This window comes from Amblyomma americanum, chromosome 1, assembly GCF_052857255.1.
Source record: "Amblyomma americanum isolate KBUSLIRL-KWMA chromosome 1, ASM5285725v1, whole genome shotgun sequence".
Taxonomy (NCBI): Eukaryota; Metazoa; Arthropoda; class Arachnida; order Ixodida; family Ixodidae; genus Amblyomma; species Amblyomma americanum.
Window position 1 is genome coordinate 408773667 of NC_135497.1, and position 23024 is coordinate 408796690.

The 23024-nt window shown below is 46.1% G+C and overlaps 1 protein-coding gene across 1 annotated transcript in view; it reads left to right on the forward strand.

The window, feature by feature from the left end:
• Positions 1 to 1315: 1315 nt before the first annotated feature.
• The window catches only part of LOC144115794 (uncharacterized), a 59876-nt gene continuing 38167 nt past the window's right edge, over positions 1316 to 23024 (forward strand). The window contains exon 1 of the mRNA XM_077650287.1: positions 1316 to 2265. Within this exon, the coding sequence (XP_077506413.1) occupies positions 2123 to 2265 (143 nt within the window). The 5' untranslated portion in view covers positions 1316 to 2122. The remainder of the gene's footprint in view (positions 2266 to 23024) is intronic.

The window sequence follows — 23024 nt, forward strand, 5'->3', positions numbered from 1 at the left end:
CGGTCGGCCACGTCAAGTCGGCAACGCCGCATCAGGCGCAAATTTGGCCCGCCTACAGTCCGAGTGCTCGGACACGACGCAGCCGCTGCATCTGGAGAAGCGCATGCGCAGAACGTCCGACACGCCCGCTGTCGTGGATTCGCAAAACAGCGCTGCCCATCCTCGAGACTGGCCCCGACGAAAGGAGGAACCGGTCCGGTCAGCCGACGGTGACCGGCGTGGCCCGCGTGAAATGCAGCCTGCTGCATTCGGCGCCGGGAGCCGTCGGACCGCACTGGAAGCCGCCGAACACACCGGCGGTCAGGCGCCGCCGGAGTGTAGATGGTCGCGTTTTGCCGACGTGACGTCGCCGTGCCGCGCGCGCGCGTTGCGTCGGAGTATAATCGCGCCTTTAGTGTGCCATTAACTCCTTAAGTAACCAACCGTTGTGACCAAAAATGGTATCACAATGGTCCTTGATTCTTTGCTACTAAAACTAAAAACTGCACCTATGAACTGTTTTAATGCAGTAAAACAAGCTTTATTGGTCGTACTGCAAACATTGCACCACCTTCTTTAAAAGTTGCCATTAATAGTAATACTGCAGACATAATGAGAATATATGTGCCAAGGCATGTTTGTCAAAAGCCAAAGAAAGCAAAGTTTATGGCTGCACTTATCTAAGGTTTAATTCATTTACATTTCTCAGACGAAGCAACTTGACACAGAAAAGAGTGTGATGAGTCCCCAGTTTCAAGGGCCTAAACTGATCAGAAAGGATGTCAAGCTGCAAGATGTAGTAAAATTGCAAAAAGAAAGGAAGGTAAATCTTGGCTATGTTCACTTTTGGTCACATGCATTACCACTCTGAGGGATGCATTCCTTTCATCCCAAGTCTGCATTGTGGATGTGGCTTCCACATGTTAGTATTCATCATGATCCTTAAGTGTTCGTAGCCCTATTTCACATTTTTTTTGGTGCCCGTGCTAGCAATTTTTTTTGTTCCATTGTCCATTTGTTGCACTGTTTTGTTCCCATTTCTTCCATGCTTCATGGGTGTAGTGTACTGTATTTCACTTGAATGTAACGCTAGTGCTTTTATAAAATATAGAGGTGGAAAGTCACTCTTTGTGTTACAACTCAATATTATGAGGCAGCAAAGGCACATTGTCCTGTATTTATTCGCATATTAGTTGATGCGTCGTGCAGGTCGGTCCTCAAGTTCAGGAGGTGAAAAGGAAACAAAACAAAACAAAAAACCACTTTGAATGTCGTATTGGTCGACGAGTGGGAACTCCAAGCCACAAATATTTAACTAGGTGACAGGCACGATGCATCACACATCATAGCTGCGGTGAAGTAGTGAGAAACTCGTCACTGGAAATTGTGCATTTGCACTCGGAGTGCGAATTCGACGCATCGTTCCGGAGAAACAAGATAGAACATGCAAGACGTAAAGGCATGCATTTTGTTCTATTCGTGTTCGACAGACACCCTCAGTGTTGACAGTGTCCCTGATGTCGCATACGAACAGCAGTAATCGGCTTCGGGTGCATGGAAAGCTTTTTTCGCAATTGCACATGAAAAGGCACACTGTTGCTGCTTTCCTTGGTATTGGTATCTGACGCACTTTTTGGCAAAATTGGACTCGCGCACTGCCGCACAAATTTCCAACAGCTCCGTGTGTACAACTCGTTTAAATGCTGCCGAGAATGAATGACCGCCGATGCTTGGAGGCATTGCTCGCTGTGTGGTTGAGCGACTGGGAGAAGCTTCGTTTTTATGATGCGGCCTCGAAAGCGCATGGTCGACATGATAATGAGGCGGCTCTTCCTACCATTTTATTCTGTGAATCTTTTGTGCACCTCTCTTGAAGACGAAAGGCATGCGAAACCTTTGCACAGTTAGGTGGTAGCAGCAGCACTACCATGTTTATGTTGGAAGGCAACCTTACCTTCCTTTGAAGTCGAGCTACAGGAAAGCCATTTTTTGCGGCACTTTTGTTTGTAAACGTCTACCCAACTTCTTTTACACTGTGGTCTTGCTGGTCATGTTACGTTCGGCTACGTTTTCTTTTTCCTGTTTCATGTCCGCAAAAGCAAACCTTGCTTTACGATGGTGATCGCATTACATTCGGGTAAATATGGCATCTGGCATCTTGGGTGTACATGTTCATGGTTGTTATACTTGTCTTCTATTTTGTTTATTTTTCAGAGAGAAGGGCGGTGCTTATGGAGTGGGTGTTGCTGTTCGCCCCGCTGGATGTCTCAGCTTCTACTCGTATAGGTAAGCCCATGAGCTGGTGCACTCCTTCCTCTGGTTTCGTTGTGTGCACATTTCGTATGCATATTCTTCCATCTTTTTTCTCTTGCTGGCATCCACCAATTTTTGTCCACTGTGAAACAGATTTTGCAGCAGAATTTGAATTTCGGATTACAGATGTTCAGGTACTGTCTTGGACCTGAAAGAGTTGTGTTAGTGAGCTACCTTAAACAGTATAAGCTCTTGAATGTTTTTTAGTTTCTTGATGCAAAACACTCATGTGACACCTCTCGATGAAACAGGGAACTTCATGACAGAGAAGCTGCAAATTTTTTGGGAGGCAACCTAAATGTTATCATATTAATAAACCTGTGTATTTTCATTTTATTTAAAATTACCTTGTCAACTATACAATAGGTTTTTCCGTCTCTTGTGCCTATCTTCCTTGCGTTGCTTTTAATGCGATAGCATTAGGAAAGCCATGAACATGAAAACTGTCTCCGCCTGCCTACCGTCTCCTCTCTCCCCCTCCTCCTATAGGGGAGAGGAGGAAGACGCTGGTTCAAGAATGACTCTGCAAAATTGAAAATGACGTGGACAACAGCAGGCATATGTGCAAAATACAACAGCCTCCCGGAGAACTGTCTGTGTAAAAATGAGGCTTGCAAGAGACATTCCTTCTCCACATTGCTCGGCTTAGGCTGACAAAACTTTATTGCGCGTAAGTGTAGGGGATTAAGGCAAGTTAGCTAGCATGCCACAGGCCGTGGAGACCTTTGGTGATGCCGGCCCATTCGACGGCCTTGGACTGAATGTCGGGGTCATCGCTGGACCTTAGCTTATCCCATGCTCCTTTGGAGGGATCAGGCAAGAGTTTGGGGGAGGCTTACGGACTTGGCACACCCATATCATATGGTCGAAGTTATCTTTCTCAACACAAAAGCGGCAGGAGGGATTGATATCCTGTTCGTGTTCGTTCCGGATAACAACGTCATTCCTCCACTCACTAATATAATTTCTTCTCCAGCAATCAGTGATGCTGTCATAAACACTGATGGCATCCTAAATCTTGTATTAAACCTCGACGTTAAGAAATGTACCGGCCCAGATGGAATACATAATGCGTTCCTGGTTCGTTACTCCATGTGGTCTTCGAAATATCTGACCATCATATTCAACAAGTCCTTATCATCCGCTACAGTTCCTTCTTCTTGGAAATTAGCCAAAGTGCTCCCTCTTTTCAAATCTGGTGATAGACAGTGCTTGTCGAACTATAGACCGATTTCATTGACATCACAGTCATGCAAAATGTTGGAACACATCATTCATAAACACATCATGCTTTTTCTTGAATCCAATAATTTGCTATCTAACTTTCAGCATGGGTTTAGGCGCGGTTTTAGCACGGTAACACAATTAACAGAATTTGCTCATGATATATTACATAACCTCGATGTCGGTAACCAAGTTGATGCCATTTTTATAGACTTCTCGAAAGCATTCGATACTGTTCTACATTCCAAGCTTCTTGCTAAACTAAATGCTATACTAAACAATCCTCACTTGGTTGATTGGATTTCTAGCTTTCTCTCATCTCGTTCCCAGTTCGTATCCTATAATTCTTCTCATTCTACTGCTGTTGATGTAACGTCAGGTGTGCCTCAAGGCTCCGTCCTTGGACCACTACTCTTTTTAATATATATAAATGACTTGCCACATAACATTTCTTCTAACATTCGTCTTTACGCTGATGACTGCGTTTTATACGAAGTAATTAATGGCCCTAATGATCATCGTCACCTCCAAGAGTCATTTGCTATGTTTTGTAGTTGGTGTAGTACCTGGCAAATGAGAATTAATTTCGACAAAACCGTCCTCATGTCCTTTTGTAACAAATCTTCCGTTTCCCATTTTAGTTACTCTTTCAATGGCCGTGTGGTGGATAGGGTCTCGCAGTACAAATATCTTGGTGTCATATTCACGCATAACATGTCTTGGTCTAAACACATTGATTACGTATGTAATAAAGCACTAAAAAAACTAGGTTATCTACGACGCACGCTACCCAATTCACCAAAAGACACAAAGCTACTGTTGTATAAATCTCTAATCCGCCCTGTTCTTGATTACGCAGCTGTAGTGTGGAACCCGTACAAGCAATTCGAAATTAACATGTTAGAAGCAGTCCAGAAGAAAGCTGTGCGTTTTATATGTCATCGTTATGATCGCGATTTCTCACCTTCTTCTACACTTCTCTCATTGAATTTAACCACGCTGTCTGTCCGTCGCCACACTGAATCATTAAAATTTTTACATTGTGTCGTCAATTCCTCAGTAAGGCTGTCAGCTAACCACTACATTAACTTTGCACCATTATCATCTACAAGAAGTCATCACGAGCTTAATTTGTTACCGTATTTTGCGCATGCTAATTTGTTCAAATTCAGTTTTTTTCCCCGTTCAATAGAAGCCTGGAATTCTCTACCCGGGTCCATTCGTTCTTGTCCATTTCAAAACTTTGTTACTGCCATTGAAGACGCATAATAGCTGTGTATTCTTACCCTGTCGTTAACAGTTCCTTTCTTGTTTGATATTTCATTTGTGATTTTAACTTTTTGTAGTGCTCACTTTGTACATTTTGCTGCATTTTTGTTTCCTTGCATTTTTGTGTTTTCCCACTCCTGCCATAGCGCATATAATTGCGCTGCAGTATGTATAAATAAATAAATAAATAAATAAATAAATAAATAAAATTTGTGAATTTAGATATGTAGTTTGGGTTGGGGAGGGTCCCCGTCTGTAGTAGTCGCCACATGGCCTGTTGTCTGGTCAGTGTTTTATGGGGTGCTGGGAGTGTTCTTTTTAATGCTTTGTAATGTGCTGTGAGCTCTTAGTATGATATGAGTGGCTCATTGAATGGTTCCGATTCTTGACTTTTGCGCCACCGCTCGGTCGGCTAATTCTCGAGCGTGTTGGTGGGAGCCTCATTTCCCGGATTCCCCACGTGAACAGGGGTCCATATGAGTTCAATATCTTTCAAGTGACAAGAGTCTCTTATTTCTGTGAGTATTTGAGCGGCGGGACCGGTGACCCTACCTCTAGCGAAGTTGCTGATCGCCAACGTCGAGTCGCTTACTATGGTAGTGGCGTCTGTAAAGGCAATGGCCGGGGCGATGGCAGCCTCCTCCGTGACCAGCGGTCTAGAGGTGGAAACTTTCTCCACCATAGCCAGTCTTGCTGGTTGATTGCTGGGGTGTGTTACTCCGCATACAGAGTACTTGTTCTGGTTCTCCGTGTCTTCTGCGGCATCGACGTAGAGGACATCCTGCAGTCGGTTCAGGTTCTTGTGCAGGCTCTTCGCTCTGCTTCTTTTCGGCCTTGGAGTGCGTGAGGGTTCATATTTCGGGGGAGAGGTTTGACGGTGATCCTCTTTCGGATGTTGCTTGGGATAACTTGGGGGGGATCTTGTAAGGGTTGACCTTCAATCCCCAGCCTGTCGAGTATTCTCCTGCCGGCGAGGTTGCTAGACAGGCGCCTTATTTGGGCAGTTTGTTGAGCTTCCTTCAGTTCCTCGTAGGTATTGTGGACCCCGAATTTAAGAAGCTCCTCGTTGGGAGTCGAGTGAGGCACGCCCATGGCTGTTTAATAAGCCATTCTGGTGATGACGTCGACTCTTTCCACCTCGTCCCTTCTGAGTCTTAGGTACGGGACCGAGTATGTAATTTTGCTTATGATGAAGGCTGTTAGCTTGAAGAGGTCGTGTTCTTTCATGCCTCTTTTTCTAGTAGTAATTCTGTATATTAGTCTGGCAGTTTGGTGGACTGCTCATTTAAATTTATTTATCATGGAGGCGTTGCCCGAGTCCGTTTGCAGCCTGATCCCCAGGATCCTAATCTCCTGGACCTCTGATTTCCATGCCTTGTATAATGACTGTCGTCAAGGGCACGTTTAATTTATTTTTGTGGAAGTCCATAAGCTCCGATTTTTCAGTGGAGCGTTCGAGGCCTGCTTTCCTGGCCTTGGACGCACAGCCTGGGTCTCACAAGCCCAGCCTATGGCTGTGTTTGAAACAGCTACTTGCTGATGCTGTGGCGCATTGTTTAATCACTGCACCACTGCGGCGGCAGTGGTATGAGGACTCCTCGCAATCTGTTAACGTTACACGGTTTGCGTAGTTACCACAGGCGGAGCTAACAAAGAACCAGAGATGACAAAGGAGCGCAGAAAGGAACCACTAGAGAAAAAGATGGCTTTCTTTGTATATCAGATGCAGATTTGGAATAGAATGTTTTAGGTTGGCGATGAAAAGAATGTGATTGCATTTCCTCCGCATCAGTCCTGTTGATCGCCTCTAAATTTTCTCAGTCGCTGTTCTTGCTTTCTGGGGTTGTGGTCTATCCAGGTTGTGCCCCCCCCCCCTATAATTTTTGGTTTGGTTTATGGGGGTTTAACGTTCCAAAGCAACTCAGGCTATGAGAGACGCCGTAGTGAAGGACTCCGGAAATTTCGACCACCTGGGGTTCTTTAACGTGCACTGACATCGCACAGCACACGGGATTCTAGAATTTCGCCATCATCGAAATTCGACCGCCGTGGCCGGGATCGAACCCGCGTCTTTCGGGCCAGCAGCCGAGCGCCATACCCCCATAATTTTTAGTTTTTTCCTCCTCATCCAACCCCTCCCCAGGCCTGCCCTGCCTCGGTGGGTTAGGCAACGTTTTTTTGGAGCAGGCTATTGTAGAGAAGTGCCACGTGTTTGGGGTTTTGTCCCGCACTTTTGTTGTGAGGTCTCGCCCCCTATGCAATCATGTCCTTTGTTGCCCTCCGCATTTCTGCACCTCATTGTATGAAATAAATCTTCAGTTGCAAGTCAGCGTTCTTACATACGTGTGTCTTTCACTGTGTTCAGTCTCTCCCGTGAACTCTTCGCTTTCCTTTCGAGACGAGACCTAGCTTCAGAGTTTGTGCGTCGTTCCTTTTGATCGAATTTCTTTACCGCGAGGACGTGGCAGCAGGAAAAGCGCAGGCTGGGCAGATCGCTTGGTAGAAGTCGGTATGTGCGATGACAGTGAAACTAGCCAGGGATGTGGCAGGCAAGCGATTCTACTTCCGGGGTCTGATACATTGAGTGCACTGATGCTGGCCCCAATGATGCACGGCCCGAGACCGCTGGCATTTGTGACACCACATCTGCCCCACGGCTATCACCTGCAGCCCGGTACTGTTCCTTGCGATCCCTGTGCTCTCCCAAACCCTTTCTTTGTCTGTGTGGCTCGATCTCTGCATCTCATCTTGTCCTTAGTTTAGTTTCGTTCAGTCGCATCACATTTATGCATCTTTTTTTAATCATTACACCGGTATTACTCATAGGTTAGTTTCACCATACCTTCTTTTTCCTTATCTATGCGACTTGGTAAGTTGTTAGTCGTCTATGCTCCACTGCCTTGCCTTTTGGAAATTACGTTGTTACTCTTTAGCACTATATGTGATACAGTCGAGCCCACTTATAATGGCTGCAGATGTAACGAACACTCGCTTATTATCAATAGGTGCGGTGCTACCTTAAAAATATGCATTAGGGCAATGGCAATTCATCTCAGATACAACGAAAAACTTTAGTCCCACCACTCAGCTTAGCTAACAAGGAGATGCCGCAAAATCCTCCCCGAAGTTGAAGAGGTTGCGTTTTCACGAACCGCGGAAAATCAAACTGTCTCTCAATCCTCGTGACTCCACCCCAGATAAACATGTCGGCCTAAAAATGCGATAAAATGGCGGTATTGAAACAGTAATTGCCAGCCAAGCCCGCGCCGATGGCCTACAAGCGCGGTCATTGCCTGCGTGTTCGCCAGCTCGACAAAGCATTCCAAGTGGAAGAAGTGCAGTGCGAGTGTAACAGGGGGATTGCCGAATGCGAATCTACTGACCATGGTTGTGGATCAACTAACAGCAGTGATTTGAGAACTTTGAATGTCTCGCTGTCCAGATGTTTCCTCGGGTGACTACGTTCCTGTGGACCAAAAAATCGCAGAGCCGCGTGCTCTGATGAACCTGTTGAACGCCAAGTACAGGGAGTCCCCTACCAACAGGAATCTGATTTATGTGGCCGACTTGCCGCCAGCTTCCGTGGACGCTTCAACCACAATTAGATATATCCCATCCCTAAAGTTGATAGTTGGCAGCAAGGGTCTTGGCAAGGATAAAATAACCACCCTGGAGAGCCTAGAAAGAGCTGCAGTAGGCACTGCTTTGCACAAGTAGGTGCGCATAATGCAGTGTTTTAAGAAATGAATGCCACTTTTGACGGCCTTAGTATTTTTGATGACTGTTATACAGAGAGTCCACTTACAACGAATAACAGATATAGCGAATGGAATCCGCGTGACCTCCAGGTTCGTTATAAGTGGGCTTGACTGTAGTCATTTGTTACAACTTGATTAAATATAATGTTTTTAGTGTGCTAGCACTAAATAGGTCACTAACGAAAAAGCTGTGATGTGCGGACGAAGCCTCGAAGCAACTTGAGTAAACTGGGAGGAGCATCGTGCCAGCTGCAGCCAATGGGAGGAAGCTCAGATAAGCTTGGAAGAGTGTCACTCCAGCTGCAGCTTACTGGAGAGAGGGCATGAAGATGAAGAGTGAGAAACAGGGTTGCTAGCACATGCAGATGCCAGAAATAAGCTAAGGATGAAGTCGCCGAATGAATGTGCACTGAAGCAAATCATGGGTGCTTCCAATCCTTTGGCCGGTTATGAAGCGGAATGACGTACATGGTGAGTTGAGCACCAGTGCAAAAGAAGAGAGTGCCAATGTGAGTCAACTGATTCAGTGGATATAACGAGGCGGCAAGCCAAGGCAGAGTGGCAAAGACAGTACCAACTTGCTAAATGGGATGCAGAGACAGTTCTAGAGGAAGAAAGAAGGGGTGAATGATGAAGTCGCAGGAGGAGCGTGCAGTATAGAGACATGTACAAGTGTATTTAGAGACCGCCAAACATGGGGAACGGTGACTCAAACCTCGAGTAGCTCATGCGGCTTATCGCAAGAGGAAAGCCAAGGAATGACTCCAAGAATGTTTGGATGCTACTCGAATTTTCAAGCTTATAAAAAGCTAAACAGAGATAAACAAAGCTAAACAAGGGCAAACATGCTGGCACACCAATTCACATTTAACTGAACCAGATAAATTGGGGGCCATTTTTTTGTAGTTCAATCTGCTGCGTGTGCCCCATGCCTCTGGTCAGTGGCTAATCGGGCATTACCCCTAGCACCGTTCAGCAGTTTCGATCTCCCATGTTCTACACATAGAGTAGAGCAATTTGTCAGTCTTCCCCCTCCAAAGTTGTGGAGTGTGCAGTGTTGGGCAGATCAGCCCGATTAACTATCGCAGTGTATATTCTACTGGCCCTCTCTTCTAATTTGCTTCTTAGGGCTTTGTGAGAATTTTTTTGCACTCTTCACAGAATCTCCCGGCACAGTTCATTTTAGCCGCTGCCATATGTACCAGACTGATCCGGCTCTACCAGTGATCGTGTACAGCATGACCATGGTCTCTGTGTTATTTTTTGCAGCCAATCTACTGAGGACTTCGAAGTGCTAAGCAGGATCCATGCGGCTCGACACAGCGGAAAGCAGACGCAGTGAACAGTAGTTTGCACCTAGTGAGGCTCAGTAATTCGACACATATCTGTAATAAGGAAAAGTAACTCGAATGTTAACAGTGCCTTTTGTGAGGGCGAGGGTGAGGGTTACAACGAACAGAGGGTGAGGGAGGGCCAAGGATTTAGTGACGAAGGTGAGGGAGGAAAGGCAAAAATAAGGGCATTTGCCCGCCGCTGGCATCTACTAGTACAAGAAACATCTTTCCCTTGAAGTGTCCTGCATAGCCCAGGTACATGGGTTCCCAGTATTTACTTTGCTCAGACAGAGTACTGATTCTGCCTTTTGTAGCATATCAGAAATCTTCAGGCACTGTGCACATCGTCGAGCACAGTCTTCTGTCTCAGCATGCACCCTAGACCACCAGACCAATGGCCTTGCCATGCTTTGCATGATAACCATCCCCTGGTGGGTCTCATATTGGAGGTCGAAGATATGATTCTGTGCAGGAGGTGGCATGATGACCGGGATGTCTTCTGGCTATCCTCCTTTCACCCACTGCAGCACTTGGCTTAGAGTTTGTTCACTGCTAGTGAGGGTACTGTTGCAGTTGCTTGACTGCCACTGTCAGCTCTTCCAGCCGTGAGAATGAGATGAACAGCTTTGGCAGCTCTGGTGTATCTTTGTATATAGCATGCTCAGTGGCAAGCTGCTTGTAGCATTTGCTTTCCCACTTAGGCGTTGTTGTAACTTGTAGCGGCTCAGTGATATACGTGTAAGCTTCAAGAGGGAGTGCCGAGCATTGGTGCCTTGAAGCCGCCATGAGTGGAATGTCCTTGTCTCATCGAAAGATGCCCACTAGCAACTTGCACTCAAGGATCAGGACAAAGAGTGAGCTTAGCAGACATTCTCTGAAGTGCATAATACCAGAAATTACAGCTAGTAATTCCTTTCCCAGCTGCGAGCAGTTTCACTTCAGTGATGTGAAGGCAAGATAACCGTTGGTCCTTTAAGGGTATTTTATTTATTTATTTATTTAAATACCCTAAAGGCCCAAGTGGGCATTACATAGGGGGGGAGGGCATGAAAACAACACAATACAGATTATTGGCACACAGTAGTTAACAAATACAAAGAATAACTATATATACAAATTGCAAGTACACATCACTGCAGTCGCTGAAAGATACATAGGTTGAGCGTATGAGACTTAATGCTTCAACAATACTGAAAATATCACGGGGAATTTTGTAGGCCAAGGTGCGATGAAAGTTTTGTTTGGAAATGTGATAACTCAGTTTCAGAAACTATGTCAGCCGGTAACGAGTTCCACTCTGCCATAGATAATAGTAAGGGTGATGTTTGATATTTCAGTGTTCGTGCGAAGATGGGTTGCACTTTGTGGGAATGATCAGACCGGGATGAAACATGATGGGCAGGGGCGATGCGATCAGCTGTGAACGGGGAGCCATCGTAGTACAAGGAATGAAAAAACGATAAACGAGAGAACGGAGCGGATTCCAAGGGAAGGCAAGTGTAGCAGGGGCGGCAGAAAGTTAAGTGGGCGGACGAGATTAAGAAGTTTGCGGGCATCCGGCGGGTGCAGCTGGAAAAGGACAGGCTTAATTGGAGAGACATGGGAGAGGCCTTTACCCTGCAGTGGGCGTAGTGAGGCTGATGATGATGATGGTGATGGTGTGAGGATTCAGTCAGTTGTAAAAGCACTGCACCAAAATTATGTGGTGACATATAGCAAGCTCCCAAGTTCTTTTATGGGTCATATTGCAGCAACACTTTTGCTTTCGGGATGACGTCTTTGGTCTTGACGAAAGCTTTTTGTTCCTCATCGGTCCACCTCCAGCAGCTGTTCTTGTGTAGCAGTGGATATAAGGATGCCATGAGTATGGATAGGGTTAGGAGAAATTTTCCACAATGCAAGAGGAGTCCAGTGCAGGATTTTACTCTGCTCACAGACTCCTTGGGCTTGGATGCTTGAATGATGGCTTCTGTGTTTTTCTTCAATGCGTGGAGTGCAGCTGCATTGACCTTAAAGACTAAAGTTAACAAGAGACTGTCTGGACTACTCGCAGATCTTCTGTGTGAGTTTCACCCCTAATTCTTAGATCCTTTGGAGAACTTGGGGCGCTGGTTTCAGAGACGCTCAGTGTCTCTGCCTATCGCTGAAGTGTTGTCCGCACACGTATATATGCTAGGAATGTCGTGAAGGGCTTCCTTCATTCCTTGACCCCGCAGGGGGGTGTCTGCAGGTTTCAGGCGTTGGTGAGTGGCGACACCACGGGTTCCCGAGCATCCGCAGGGATATCCCCGCAAGGGGATGGTGGTGAACAGTGCATCACCACGGACCCGAGCACCCGTGCCTAGCCGTGCATGGCATCGCCGTGTCCGGGGAAAAGGGGATCCTGGTGGTTGAGCCGATGCCGAGCGTTTGGACCCTTAAGGCCCCTCAGCAGAGGCAACACACCACTTTGGCCCCAGCTTCCTGTAGACGGCACCTCCGGCCTGACCTGACTTGGGGGGGATGCGGCAGTCGCCTTTTCCTATTTTCCCCTCCATCTTACACTTTCCTATCTCTTTCTCACAACTCTCCTGTCTCCTATTCACTTCTTGGTTTTCCCTTTTTCCTGGCAGCGAGGGTTAACCTTGTGTGACCAATTACCCTGAGTTGCATCATATTTGGTTATAGTTGAGGTGTACAGCTGGCGTGGGCAGGACTTGCTTTCAAGTTCCTGTCCCTTCCCTTTGTTGGACTTGGTGGTGGGTGGTTGGCACCATGACCGAAAAACAAATTTTTTTATGGCTCCCCTACTTTCGAAACCAGATCGCTCTCTCAAAAGAGGGCGGAACGAGGCAGACGAATTCTTTTAGAAAAGAAAAGTAACTTTTCCCAAATATCACGGGATCTACAGTGAAGAACAAGATAAGCAGGCAAGAATAATATCTCCCTTCATTGTGTCAAAGTGCTTGACAGAAACCTTAGGCATTAGCTGCAAGGTCTCAAAAATGGCCAGCGACGATTTATTGCTCTAACTGTGCGACAATGTCCAACACTCCGAGCTCTCCAACCTAACGTCCATAGGGGAAATCCCTGTCTCCGTGACTTCTCACCGCTCACTTAACACTGTCCGAGGCGTAATATCCGAAAATTATTTTGTTCACATCACTGAAAAAGAAATGCTCGAAGGGCTCACCGACCAAGACTTCATAGATGTGCACCGAATCAAAATCCGGAAGGACAATAAGGAAAGACACAAAACACTTGATCCTCACGTTCAACACCAGCACATTGCCCGACACAATCGACGTGGGATATTTGAAAGTGAATGTAAGACCATACATACCCAACCCTCGCAGATGTTTCAATTGTCAAAGGTTCGGCCACGGCTCACAGAGCGACCGGGGTCACAAAACTTGCGCAAAATGTGCTTCAAATGATCACCAATCTGATAGATGTGACGCAGCCCCACGCTGTGCAAACTGCGAAGGAGACCATGCTGCATACTCCAGGGCATGTCCGTCCTGGAAGAAAGAAAAAGAGATAATCACCATAAAGACAAAGGAAAGCATTTCATTTAAAGAAGCGAGAAGGCGTTTTGCGCTTACAAACACATTCTCCTTCACAGCAAAAAAAAACTTCGCTGATGTGGTGCGCAGGGGCGTAGCACCACACAGCACTCCGGCACCTGCCAAGGCCGATTTCACAGAGCCTATGGCAGGGCCATCCACGCCCCAGGCAGGGTCAGCGAAAGCTGCCCTGTCATTGCCAAAGCAGGGAGCGCCGGTTCATGGGTCAGCATCCCGCACGACCTCCCCCCATCGGGAGAGGCCTGAAACTAACACAACCGCAGCTGTGCGGTCCTCCAGCACCTCTGGCAAGGTGATGGATATAACCCGCAGTCCACCCGCTTTACAGTGGCAGAATAGCTCTCCTGAGTGAAAAAAAGACAGGCCCCTCATAACGGGCCCACCACATAATTAAATCCCCTTTCATTTACTCTCAAAAACATAGACATGGCTTTTTTAATTCAGTGGAATTACAGAGGACTTATGCTGAATTACGGGGACATAACACATATTTTAGGGTCAATGTTACAAATAGTTTTATGTCTTCAGGAGACTAATCTTGGTCCACAACATGTGCATATCCTAAAACATTATAAAACTTTTAGATGCGATCGAGAGCAGGCAAATCGACTCGGGAAGCGTCGCGATTGTCGTTCAAAGCGGCGTCCCTGCCCAAGAAATCAAGCTCAAAAAAAAACTTGAGGCGATAGCAGTCAGCATCGTCAGGTACAAAACACTAATAATCTGTTCCGTATACATTCCTCCACACTTTACATTAAGAGTCCATGACCTACAAGAACTGATAGATGAACTTCCAGAGCCATGTCTGGTAGTTGGGGATTTTAACGCTCACTCCCCTTTTTGGGGAAGCGAGCGCTGCGACTCTAGGGGACAAACAATCGAAGATTTTATTCTCACAAACAATATATGTCTTTTAAACACGGAAAAGGCCACATACTGCTCTCAAACCTCAGGCAATATGAGCTGTTTAGATTTGTCTTCTAGTTCACCATTTGTTTTTAACGATTTTAGATGGTATGTTATCGACAACCCATATGGCAGTGATCACCTTCCTGTGTTAATAAGTTGGACATCCGCACCAAAAATCGTCCCATCTAAACAGCGAAGATGGAAGCTCCATTTAGCAGACGGGGAAATTTTAGAGCTCAAGCCTATTTAGAATATATAGTTTTAGAAAACCTCAGTATCGATGAGTTAAACGAAATGTTCACGAACTGTATAACTACTGCCGCACACTTAGCTATTCCTCGGTCTTCAGGAGTGGCGCGGCAAAAACACAAAGTGTGGTGGACAATGGAATGCAAGGAATAAAAAAAAACAACAAAATAAAGCTTGGGGCAAATTTTGCAGGTACCCTACACATGAGAACCTCTTACGTTTTAAAAAGGCAAGAGCAAAAGCTCGGTACATCCGTCGTAGTGCCGAGGAAGCCTCTTGGCAGAGTTACATTTCATCTATAAGCTGTCAAATAAAAAAAATGTGGGAACAGGTTAGGAAATTGAATGGCAACTTCTCACCATTCACGATTCCTCTTTTGACAACACCTGGCATACAAACAAGCATAGGGGAACAGGCAGACATTTTGGGGGAACACTTGGCTGCAGTTTCTAGTTCATCTGACTATACGCAGTCATTCCTGAAATACAAAAGTATTGCCGAAAAACAGACTTCCAACAAGTGGAGCTGCAAACCAGCAATACAACAATTTAATCACTCTCTAAGAATTCAATACTGTACTGTCTGTCGGCAAAAAAACTGCTCCAGGACCCGACCAGATACACTATCAAATGCTTTCCCATCTTTCCCAGCCTGCCATAGAGGCACTCTTGAATTTTTTTAACAAAATATTCACAGAAGGAAAAATACCTAAGGAGTGGAAGAAAGTCGTCATAGTGCCATTCCTGAAACATAGAAAACCACTGACTTCGCCAAGTACCGTATTTACACGATTGTAAGTCTGCTCGAATGTAAGTCGACCCCCCCAAATCGCATGTCCAAAAAAAAAAGTCGACGTGAATGTAAGTCGACCCCTGCAATCGCATGTCCGAAAAAAAAACACCGGTGGAGCGCTTCAAAAATGAACATTTATTGCATAGATGGGCTATTCATCCTCACTTGAGTCATCTTCAGTGGTACTGCTGTCATCGTCGTCGTTGTCGCTGCTGCGATCCCACAGCACATCGTCCTCTATGGAAAGCCCGGACTTCCTAAATGACCGCACCACGACATCGCGTGGAACGGCCTCCCAAGCGGAAATCACCCACCCGCTCACAGCCGCCAGGGAGGCTCTCTTCACGCGCCCCATTGGCGTAAGTTCCCGCCCTTCTGCCGCCAGCCACTCGTTGCACTCACGCTGGAGCAAGTCCTTGAATGGCTTGTTAATGCCAACGTCTAGCGGCTGCAGCTGCCCTGTCAGACCGCCGGGAATCACCAGCATATCTGTATCTTCTTTTCGGAGCTCTGCCTTCACTTTCGCTGTAAGGTGGCCGCGAAATGAGTCCAGCACGAGGAGGTTCGGATTGCGATTTTTGAGGGATGCCCTTGGCCTCGAAAGCCACACCCGACGGTACCAATCAATAACTAAGTCGTCCATCATAAAGCCTTTTTCGTTCACTCGCACAATCACACCTTTCAGGAACATTTCCTTTGGCATAGTTTTTCTTTTGAAGACCGGATCGGGCACTACTTAAGCAAAGTGGCTGCGCCAGCCACTTGGGGCCCGACACCGTTCGCTGCACCATGTTTACGGCCATCCTCCCGTTCCAGGTTGTTTACTTACCTTGTAAAGAATACCGAAGTAGCAACCGCTGCCTTGTCGCGGTGTCGTGTCCCAATTTTGTCGACTGGCGTGGTGTTATGCGTCTTAGTTGTGATATGCTGGCGCTTGGAATGTTGTCGCGATTATTGCTCTTGCTGTCAGGTGATGTGGAACTTAACCCAGGCCCTCCCAAGAAGGATGATAAAGCTATCCTGGACGCTCTGCAGCGCCTTGAGGAACAACACGCAGCCTTCAGTACTGAGCTGAAACAGCTACGTACTACCCAAATAACCCATGAAAAGTTAATATCCTCACTAACAAACCGCGTGCTTGCGCTGGAAACATCCCAACAGAACCTGAGCATACACACCAACCTGAACGAAACAGGCGAACTTAAACATGAAATAGCAGTCTTAAAGGCCGCAAGTATTGATACCAGTAATCGAATGCGACGAAACAATTTGCTCTTCCTAGGCCTTGAAGACACTGAAAATGAATCCTGGGCAGAATCTGAAACACAAGTCTTGTCATTCTGTTCGAATGAACTTGACATCGAGATAGACCCCACCAGCATCGAGCGTGCTCACCGTTTAGGTAAATTTAATGCTGAAAAAAACGTCCTATCATTGTTAAATTAGCACACTTTAAAACCAAAGACACCATCCTAGCCTGCGGTCCCAAACTGAAAGATACAAGTTACGCCATCAGAGAAGATTTTGCTTTTGCCACACGTCTCGCTCGCTCTAAATTGATACAGTTTATTCGGCCTAAAAAATGCGCATTCAAGCTTTACGTTGACAAGCTTCATGTAGGGCATAAATGCTATGTGTACGACCCTGTGTCTGATAGCGTAATTGAGTCTGCAAAACAGCCAGCTGGTCGTGCTCAATCCGAGCACCTCTCCTACAAACCATCACAAAGCACCGATTGACACCCCGCAAAACATGCTACGCCACCAAATCGCCCCCACCCTTCACGTTCCAAGCATCTCAATATCGTCCTCACTAACATACGGAGCATTTTACCAAAGCGAGATAAACTGCACAGCCTTATCGACGACACTGGTGCTGACATTGTCCTACTAACAGAAACGTGGCTACACGAAGGCGTGAAAGATACTGAAATCCTCCCTTCAAACGGGAACTACGTTCTTTATCGTCGTGATCGGCGCGGACGGAGGGGCGGAGGAGTGCTTATCGCCATCCGAAACACCCTATCATCATCACTCATCTGTCACGACACCAAACTAGAACTAACCTGGGTATGCGTGCACAACTTCGGATTGAAAGAAATATTGGGCATTTGCTACAGGCCACCAGACAGCGATTCATCCTTCTGTGACTCCCTTCATGACGCATTAACGACGATTAAAAACACATATTTGAATTCGAACATCTTTCTGTTCGGTGATTTTAACTATCCACATATAAACTGGGCTTCCCTCTCTGTATCTAGTCATTCACCTTCCAAAGAATCGAAACAATTTCTTGACTTAACACTAGACTTCAACCTGCATCAAACCATCACACACCCCACAAGAGGTACTCACACTCTTGACCTGTTACTGACATCTTGCCCAGACAACATTCACAGTGTAACTCTGCTTCCGGGCCTCAGCGATCACATGTTTCTGCACATTTGCACGTCATTACATTCCAACAGGCGATCACCTACGAAAAAATTAATCACTGACTATAAGCGAGGTAATTTCGATTCCATAAATAAGGAACTTTCATTCTTTTTCACCGACTTCCTAGGTTCTTATCTAACCAACACAGCTCACGAAAACTGGGAAAGTTACAAGTCAACAATGTTGCGACTAAAAAATAAGTACATCCCAACCATTGTCGTCAAATCGGATTCCAACAATATTTGGTTTAACAAAAACTTGAAGCACCTTCTTAGTAGGAAAAAACGGCTTTATCGTTCCGCTAAACTAAGCCAAAAACAAGAAGCATGGGAAAGATACCACGCCTGCGCGAGTAAATATTTAAATGAATTGAGTGCTGCGAAAGATAAATTTTTCTCTGTTGACTTGCTATCCATTCTCAAAACAAATCCCACCAAATTCTGGCGTATCCTCTCCCCTAAACATAAATCTAATCGGTTCGATCTTGTAGGACCTGATGGCGAACCAGCTGATACTAATCAATGCGCAAAACTTTTAAATGACTACTTCTCATCTGTGTTTTCGCCTGTCAGCAATTCTACACCCAACGTTTTGCAAACCAATAGTCAAAAAGAAATGCCGGAAATTCAAATTAGCCCCGAAGGAATCTCCAAATTAATCAGTTCACTCAAGCTGTCATCATCTGCAGGATGTGACCAAATAAACAGTAAACTACTTAAAAACACTCTATCATTATCAAGCCAGATACTACACCTAATATTTACCCAATCTTTGGACACCGGAAACATTCCTGACGATTGGAAGATAGCCCAAATTGTTCCCATTTTCAAAACAGGTGATCGCGCATGCCCAGCTAACTATCGTCCAATATCCCTTACTAGCATATCTTCTAAACTTCTAGAGCACATTATATCATCAAGCTTAATGTCTCACCTTGATTCAATAAATTTCTTTTATCCTCATCAACATGGCTTCAGGAAATCATTTTCATGCGAAACCCAGCTGGCAGAGTTCACCCAAGACATCCTTAAGGCCATAGACGATAACCTCCAAATAGATGCAATCTTCTTAGACTTCTCGAAGGCATTTGATCGCGTACCTCACAACCATCTGCTTGCGAAACTTTCGTTCCTGGGAATTCCTGCTAATCTGATATGCTGGCTCGAACATTTTCTAAAAGGACGCTCGCAGTTCACATCCGCCAATAACATCCAGTCACCCTTAACAGATGTAACATCTGGTGTCCCTCAAGGGGCCGGGTTATCACCATTACTCTTCTTAATATACATCAACGACCTGCCCTCTAATATTCAATGCAAATTGCGACTCTTTGCGGACGATTGTGTCATCTATAATGCAATAAGTAACCCAACCGATAACCTCACTTTGCAACTGGACCTTGACGTTATTGCATCATGGTGTGAAAAGTGGCAGATGCCTTTAAATCTTACTAAGTGCAAATCGTTGTCCTTCACTCACAAACACACCTTGACGAATCACACTTACAGCATTTCATCAGTCCCTATAACCGTTGCAAAATCTTACAAATATCTAGGTGTACATCTCACATCAACACTTTCTTGGGTCACCCACATTAGAACCATTTGCTCCGACACTTCACGCACACTTGGCTACCTGAGAAGGAATCTGAAATCTGCATCCCCAAACATAAAACAACTCGCGTATGAAACATTTGTGCGGCCAAAATTAGAGTATGCATCATCCATCTGGCACCCATGGCAATCGTATCTCACCATCGAATTGGAATCAATTCAAAATCGTGCAGCTCGGTTCATCACTTCATGTTACTCAAGAGAAGGCAGTGTCACCGCCCTCAAGCAGTCCCTCCGTCTCTCAACACTGGAATCACGCCGCGTCGTTTCCCGCCTATGCTTACTTCATACATTTTATCATAACACAAGATCACGGCACGCTCTATTAACCGCCCCACTACGAACGTCCTCCCGGCTTAGTCACGGTAACCCGATAGCACGCATCAGTGGCCACACGTCAGCTTACAACAACTCATTTTTCCCCAACGCAATAGCACTATGGAATTCACTGCCTAACGACATCGCTGCATGCACTGATCACAAAACATTCCGCGAGAAAATAAAAATTCACCTCACATAAATCTTGATCACTTCTGCGCTCTTTTGTAGCGAGTATTGCTTGACATATCTTTGTTAAATGATGTATCACTTGCTGGAAAACCCTGATATGACTACAACCCCTTTTATGTTTGTTTGTATGTTTGTTCTTTTTATTGTTATGCATGTTCCCATCATCGCCGTTGGAAACCAATATGCCCCCCCTTATGTAATGCCTTCGGGCCTTTAAGGGATCAATAAATGAAATGAAATGAAATGTACGGTCGGAGCTTTGTGCCATCTGCCAAGCATGATAGCATAACAGTGAACCGAAGTTTCTCGTTTCCTGTCGTGAGAAGCTTAACCTCGCGAGCTCCCCTCACGCTCACTGTTGTGTTGCTCGTCATGTCGAAGTAGACGGGAGTCTGGTTTGGTTTTTGGTGGAAAGGAAATGGCGCAGTATCTGTCTCATATATCGTTGGACACCTGAACCGCGCCGTAAGGGAAGGGATAATCCTGGAGTGAAAGAAGAGAGAAACAAATAGGTCCGTAGTGGAGGGCTCCGGAATAATTTCGACCACCTGGGGATCTTTAACGTGCACTGACATCGCACAGCACACGGGCGCCTTAGCGTTTTTCCTCCATAAAAACGCAGCCGCCGCGGTCGGGTTCGAACCCGGGAACTCCGGATCAGTAGTCGAGCGCCCTAACCACTGAGCCACCGCGGCGGGGCGGGAGTCTGGTCCGCATTGCCGATTTGGCCGAGCAGGTATCGCCGTGAGTCGCGAAGCATCAGGTAGTGCCTATGGAAGGCGAGAACTTTCTCCTCATAAGCAGCAGGCAGCTTCTGGCATACACTGGTACGCCGACGAAGAGAGAAGCCAGCCCTCTTCATAAATTTTGAAGCCCAAGTCCTGCTGGCTTTGAAGTCTGTTCGGAGTATTCCAACTTCCGCAGCAAAGACCCGGGCTTGTTGCGTGATCATTTCGCATGTCACTGGAAGGGACCGATCACGTATTTCGGTGACATACACTGGAAGCTTGACCTCCAGCTCCAGAAAGCGTCACGACTTCGGCCCACGGAAACCTCTTCGCTTGGAGTCGCAATAGAAAATTTTGTCTCGCTGCTTCCGCCACTCCCGCACCAACCGTTCAGAAACGTCGAACTTGCGGTCCGCCACGCAGTTGGTTTCTCCGGAGTAAATGATGGCCTCCCTCTTGAACACTGCTGTGAATGAGCGCCGAATGCTTTTCGAACCTGGAGAGCTCATGGCGAAGCACGCGGCCAGCAGTCGAGTCAAAATCACCAACTCCAAGCACCACCAAACAAAGAGTGATCGGTGTCGGGGCGTCGGCTCTTCCAGCAAACATCGGCATTCCCCAGAAGCGCCGCTGTTACGTATTGCGCAACCAACTGAAATAGCGGCTCTTCCATCAGCTAGCGACACTCCTGGGCGCTGGCGCAGACTCCGCGATTGGAACAGCGGGACAGCGGCTCTTCCCGCGAGTGAAATGAAATGAAATTGGTTTTGGGGGAAGGGAAGTGGCACAGTATTTGTCTCAAATATCGGCGGAAACCTAGTTGTAAGGGAAAAGATAAAGGAGGGAGTGAAAGAAGAAAGGAAGAACGAGGTGCCGTAGTGAAGGGCTCCTGAATAATTTCGACCACCTGGGGATCTTTAACCTGCTGTACTGACATCGCACAACACACGGGCGCCTTTGCGTTTCGCTTCCATCGAAACGCTGCCGCCGTGGTCGGGTTCTAACCCGGGTATCCTGTTCAGTAGCACTGAACCATCGCCATCGCGGTGGGTAACGGTGTGCGCAGTAAAAATAAAAAAATGAAAAATCCTGGCCAAAAAGCCCGCGGAATACCTGAATGCTACACTTGGAGCCGTAGAGCAAACAAAAACTTCTAACATCGCAGTAGCGTCCCTGATTGTTTTTCTTGCTTTTATTGGCAGTTCAAGGTTTCGTTTCAATTGTAAGTCGACCCCCCCACTTCGGAATTTTAAATTTCAAAAAAGGGTCGACTTACAATCGTGTAAATATGGTAGCTATAGGCCGATAGCCCACATAAGCTGTCTCACGAAATCTTTTGAAATTGCCCTTAATATAAGATTAACATTTGCCCTTGAATGCCGTGAACTTCTTGATGTCCATCAATGCGGTTATAAAAAGGGATGCTCAACAACAGACCATTTAGTTATCCTCGAAAACACAATAAGCGAAGCTTTTATACACAAATAGCACTATCTTGCCGTTTTCTTTGATATGGAGAAAGCGTATGTTACAACCTGGAGGTTTGGGATCCTCCGCGACCTGGGCGACCTAGGTATTCACTGTAGGATGTTAAACTGCCTCAATATCTTTCTTTCCGACCGCTCATTTCAAGTTTGCCTGGGATCAACCCTGTCCAGGAGCTTCGTTCAAGAGAACGGGGTTCCCGAGGGGTGTATTTTAAGCACAACACTTTTTATTGTAAAGACGAATTCCATAAGTAAAGTAATCCCAAACTCCATCCTGTATTCAGTGTACGTTGATGATCTTCAAATAGCCTGCACATCCTCAAACGTAGCAACATGCGAGAGACAAATACAGTTGACAATGAATAAGTTAGTGACATGGGCAGATCAAAACGGTTTCCAGTTTCCCACACAGAAAACAGTCGCCATCCTTTTCTCGCTGAAACGAAGCATACAATCCAACCCATTCATGCACCTGAACGGAACACAGATACCTGTCAAAAATGAGCACAAATTTCTTGGGATAACTTTTGACAAAAAACTCAATTTCCTGCCTCGTATAAACGCACTGAAAAAGAAAGCCTCCGGGTCCCTAAATATACTCAAAGTACTGTCACATAAACGTTGGGGTGCTAACAGGACATGTCTTTTACAAATTTATCACTGCGTGGTACGCTCTACCTTCGACTACGGATGTATAGTTTATGGGTCAGCGAGACCTTCGTACCTCAAACAACTAGATCCAATACATAATTTAGGCTTGCGTCTTTCCTCTGGTGCTTACAGGACGTCACCCATAAATAGTCTTTATGTAGAAATTAGGGGTGTGCGAATATTTGAAATTTTGAATACGAATCG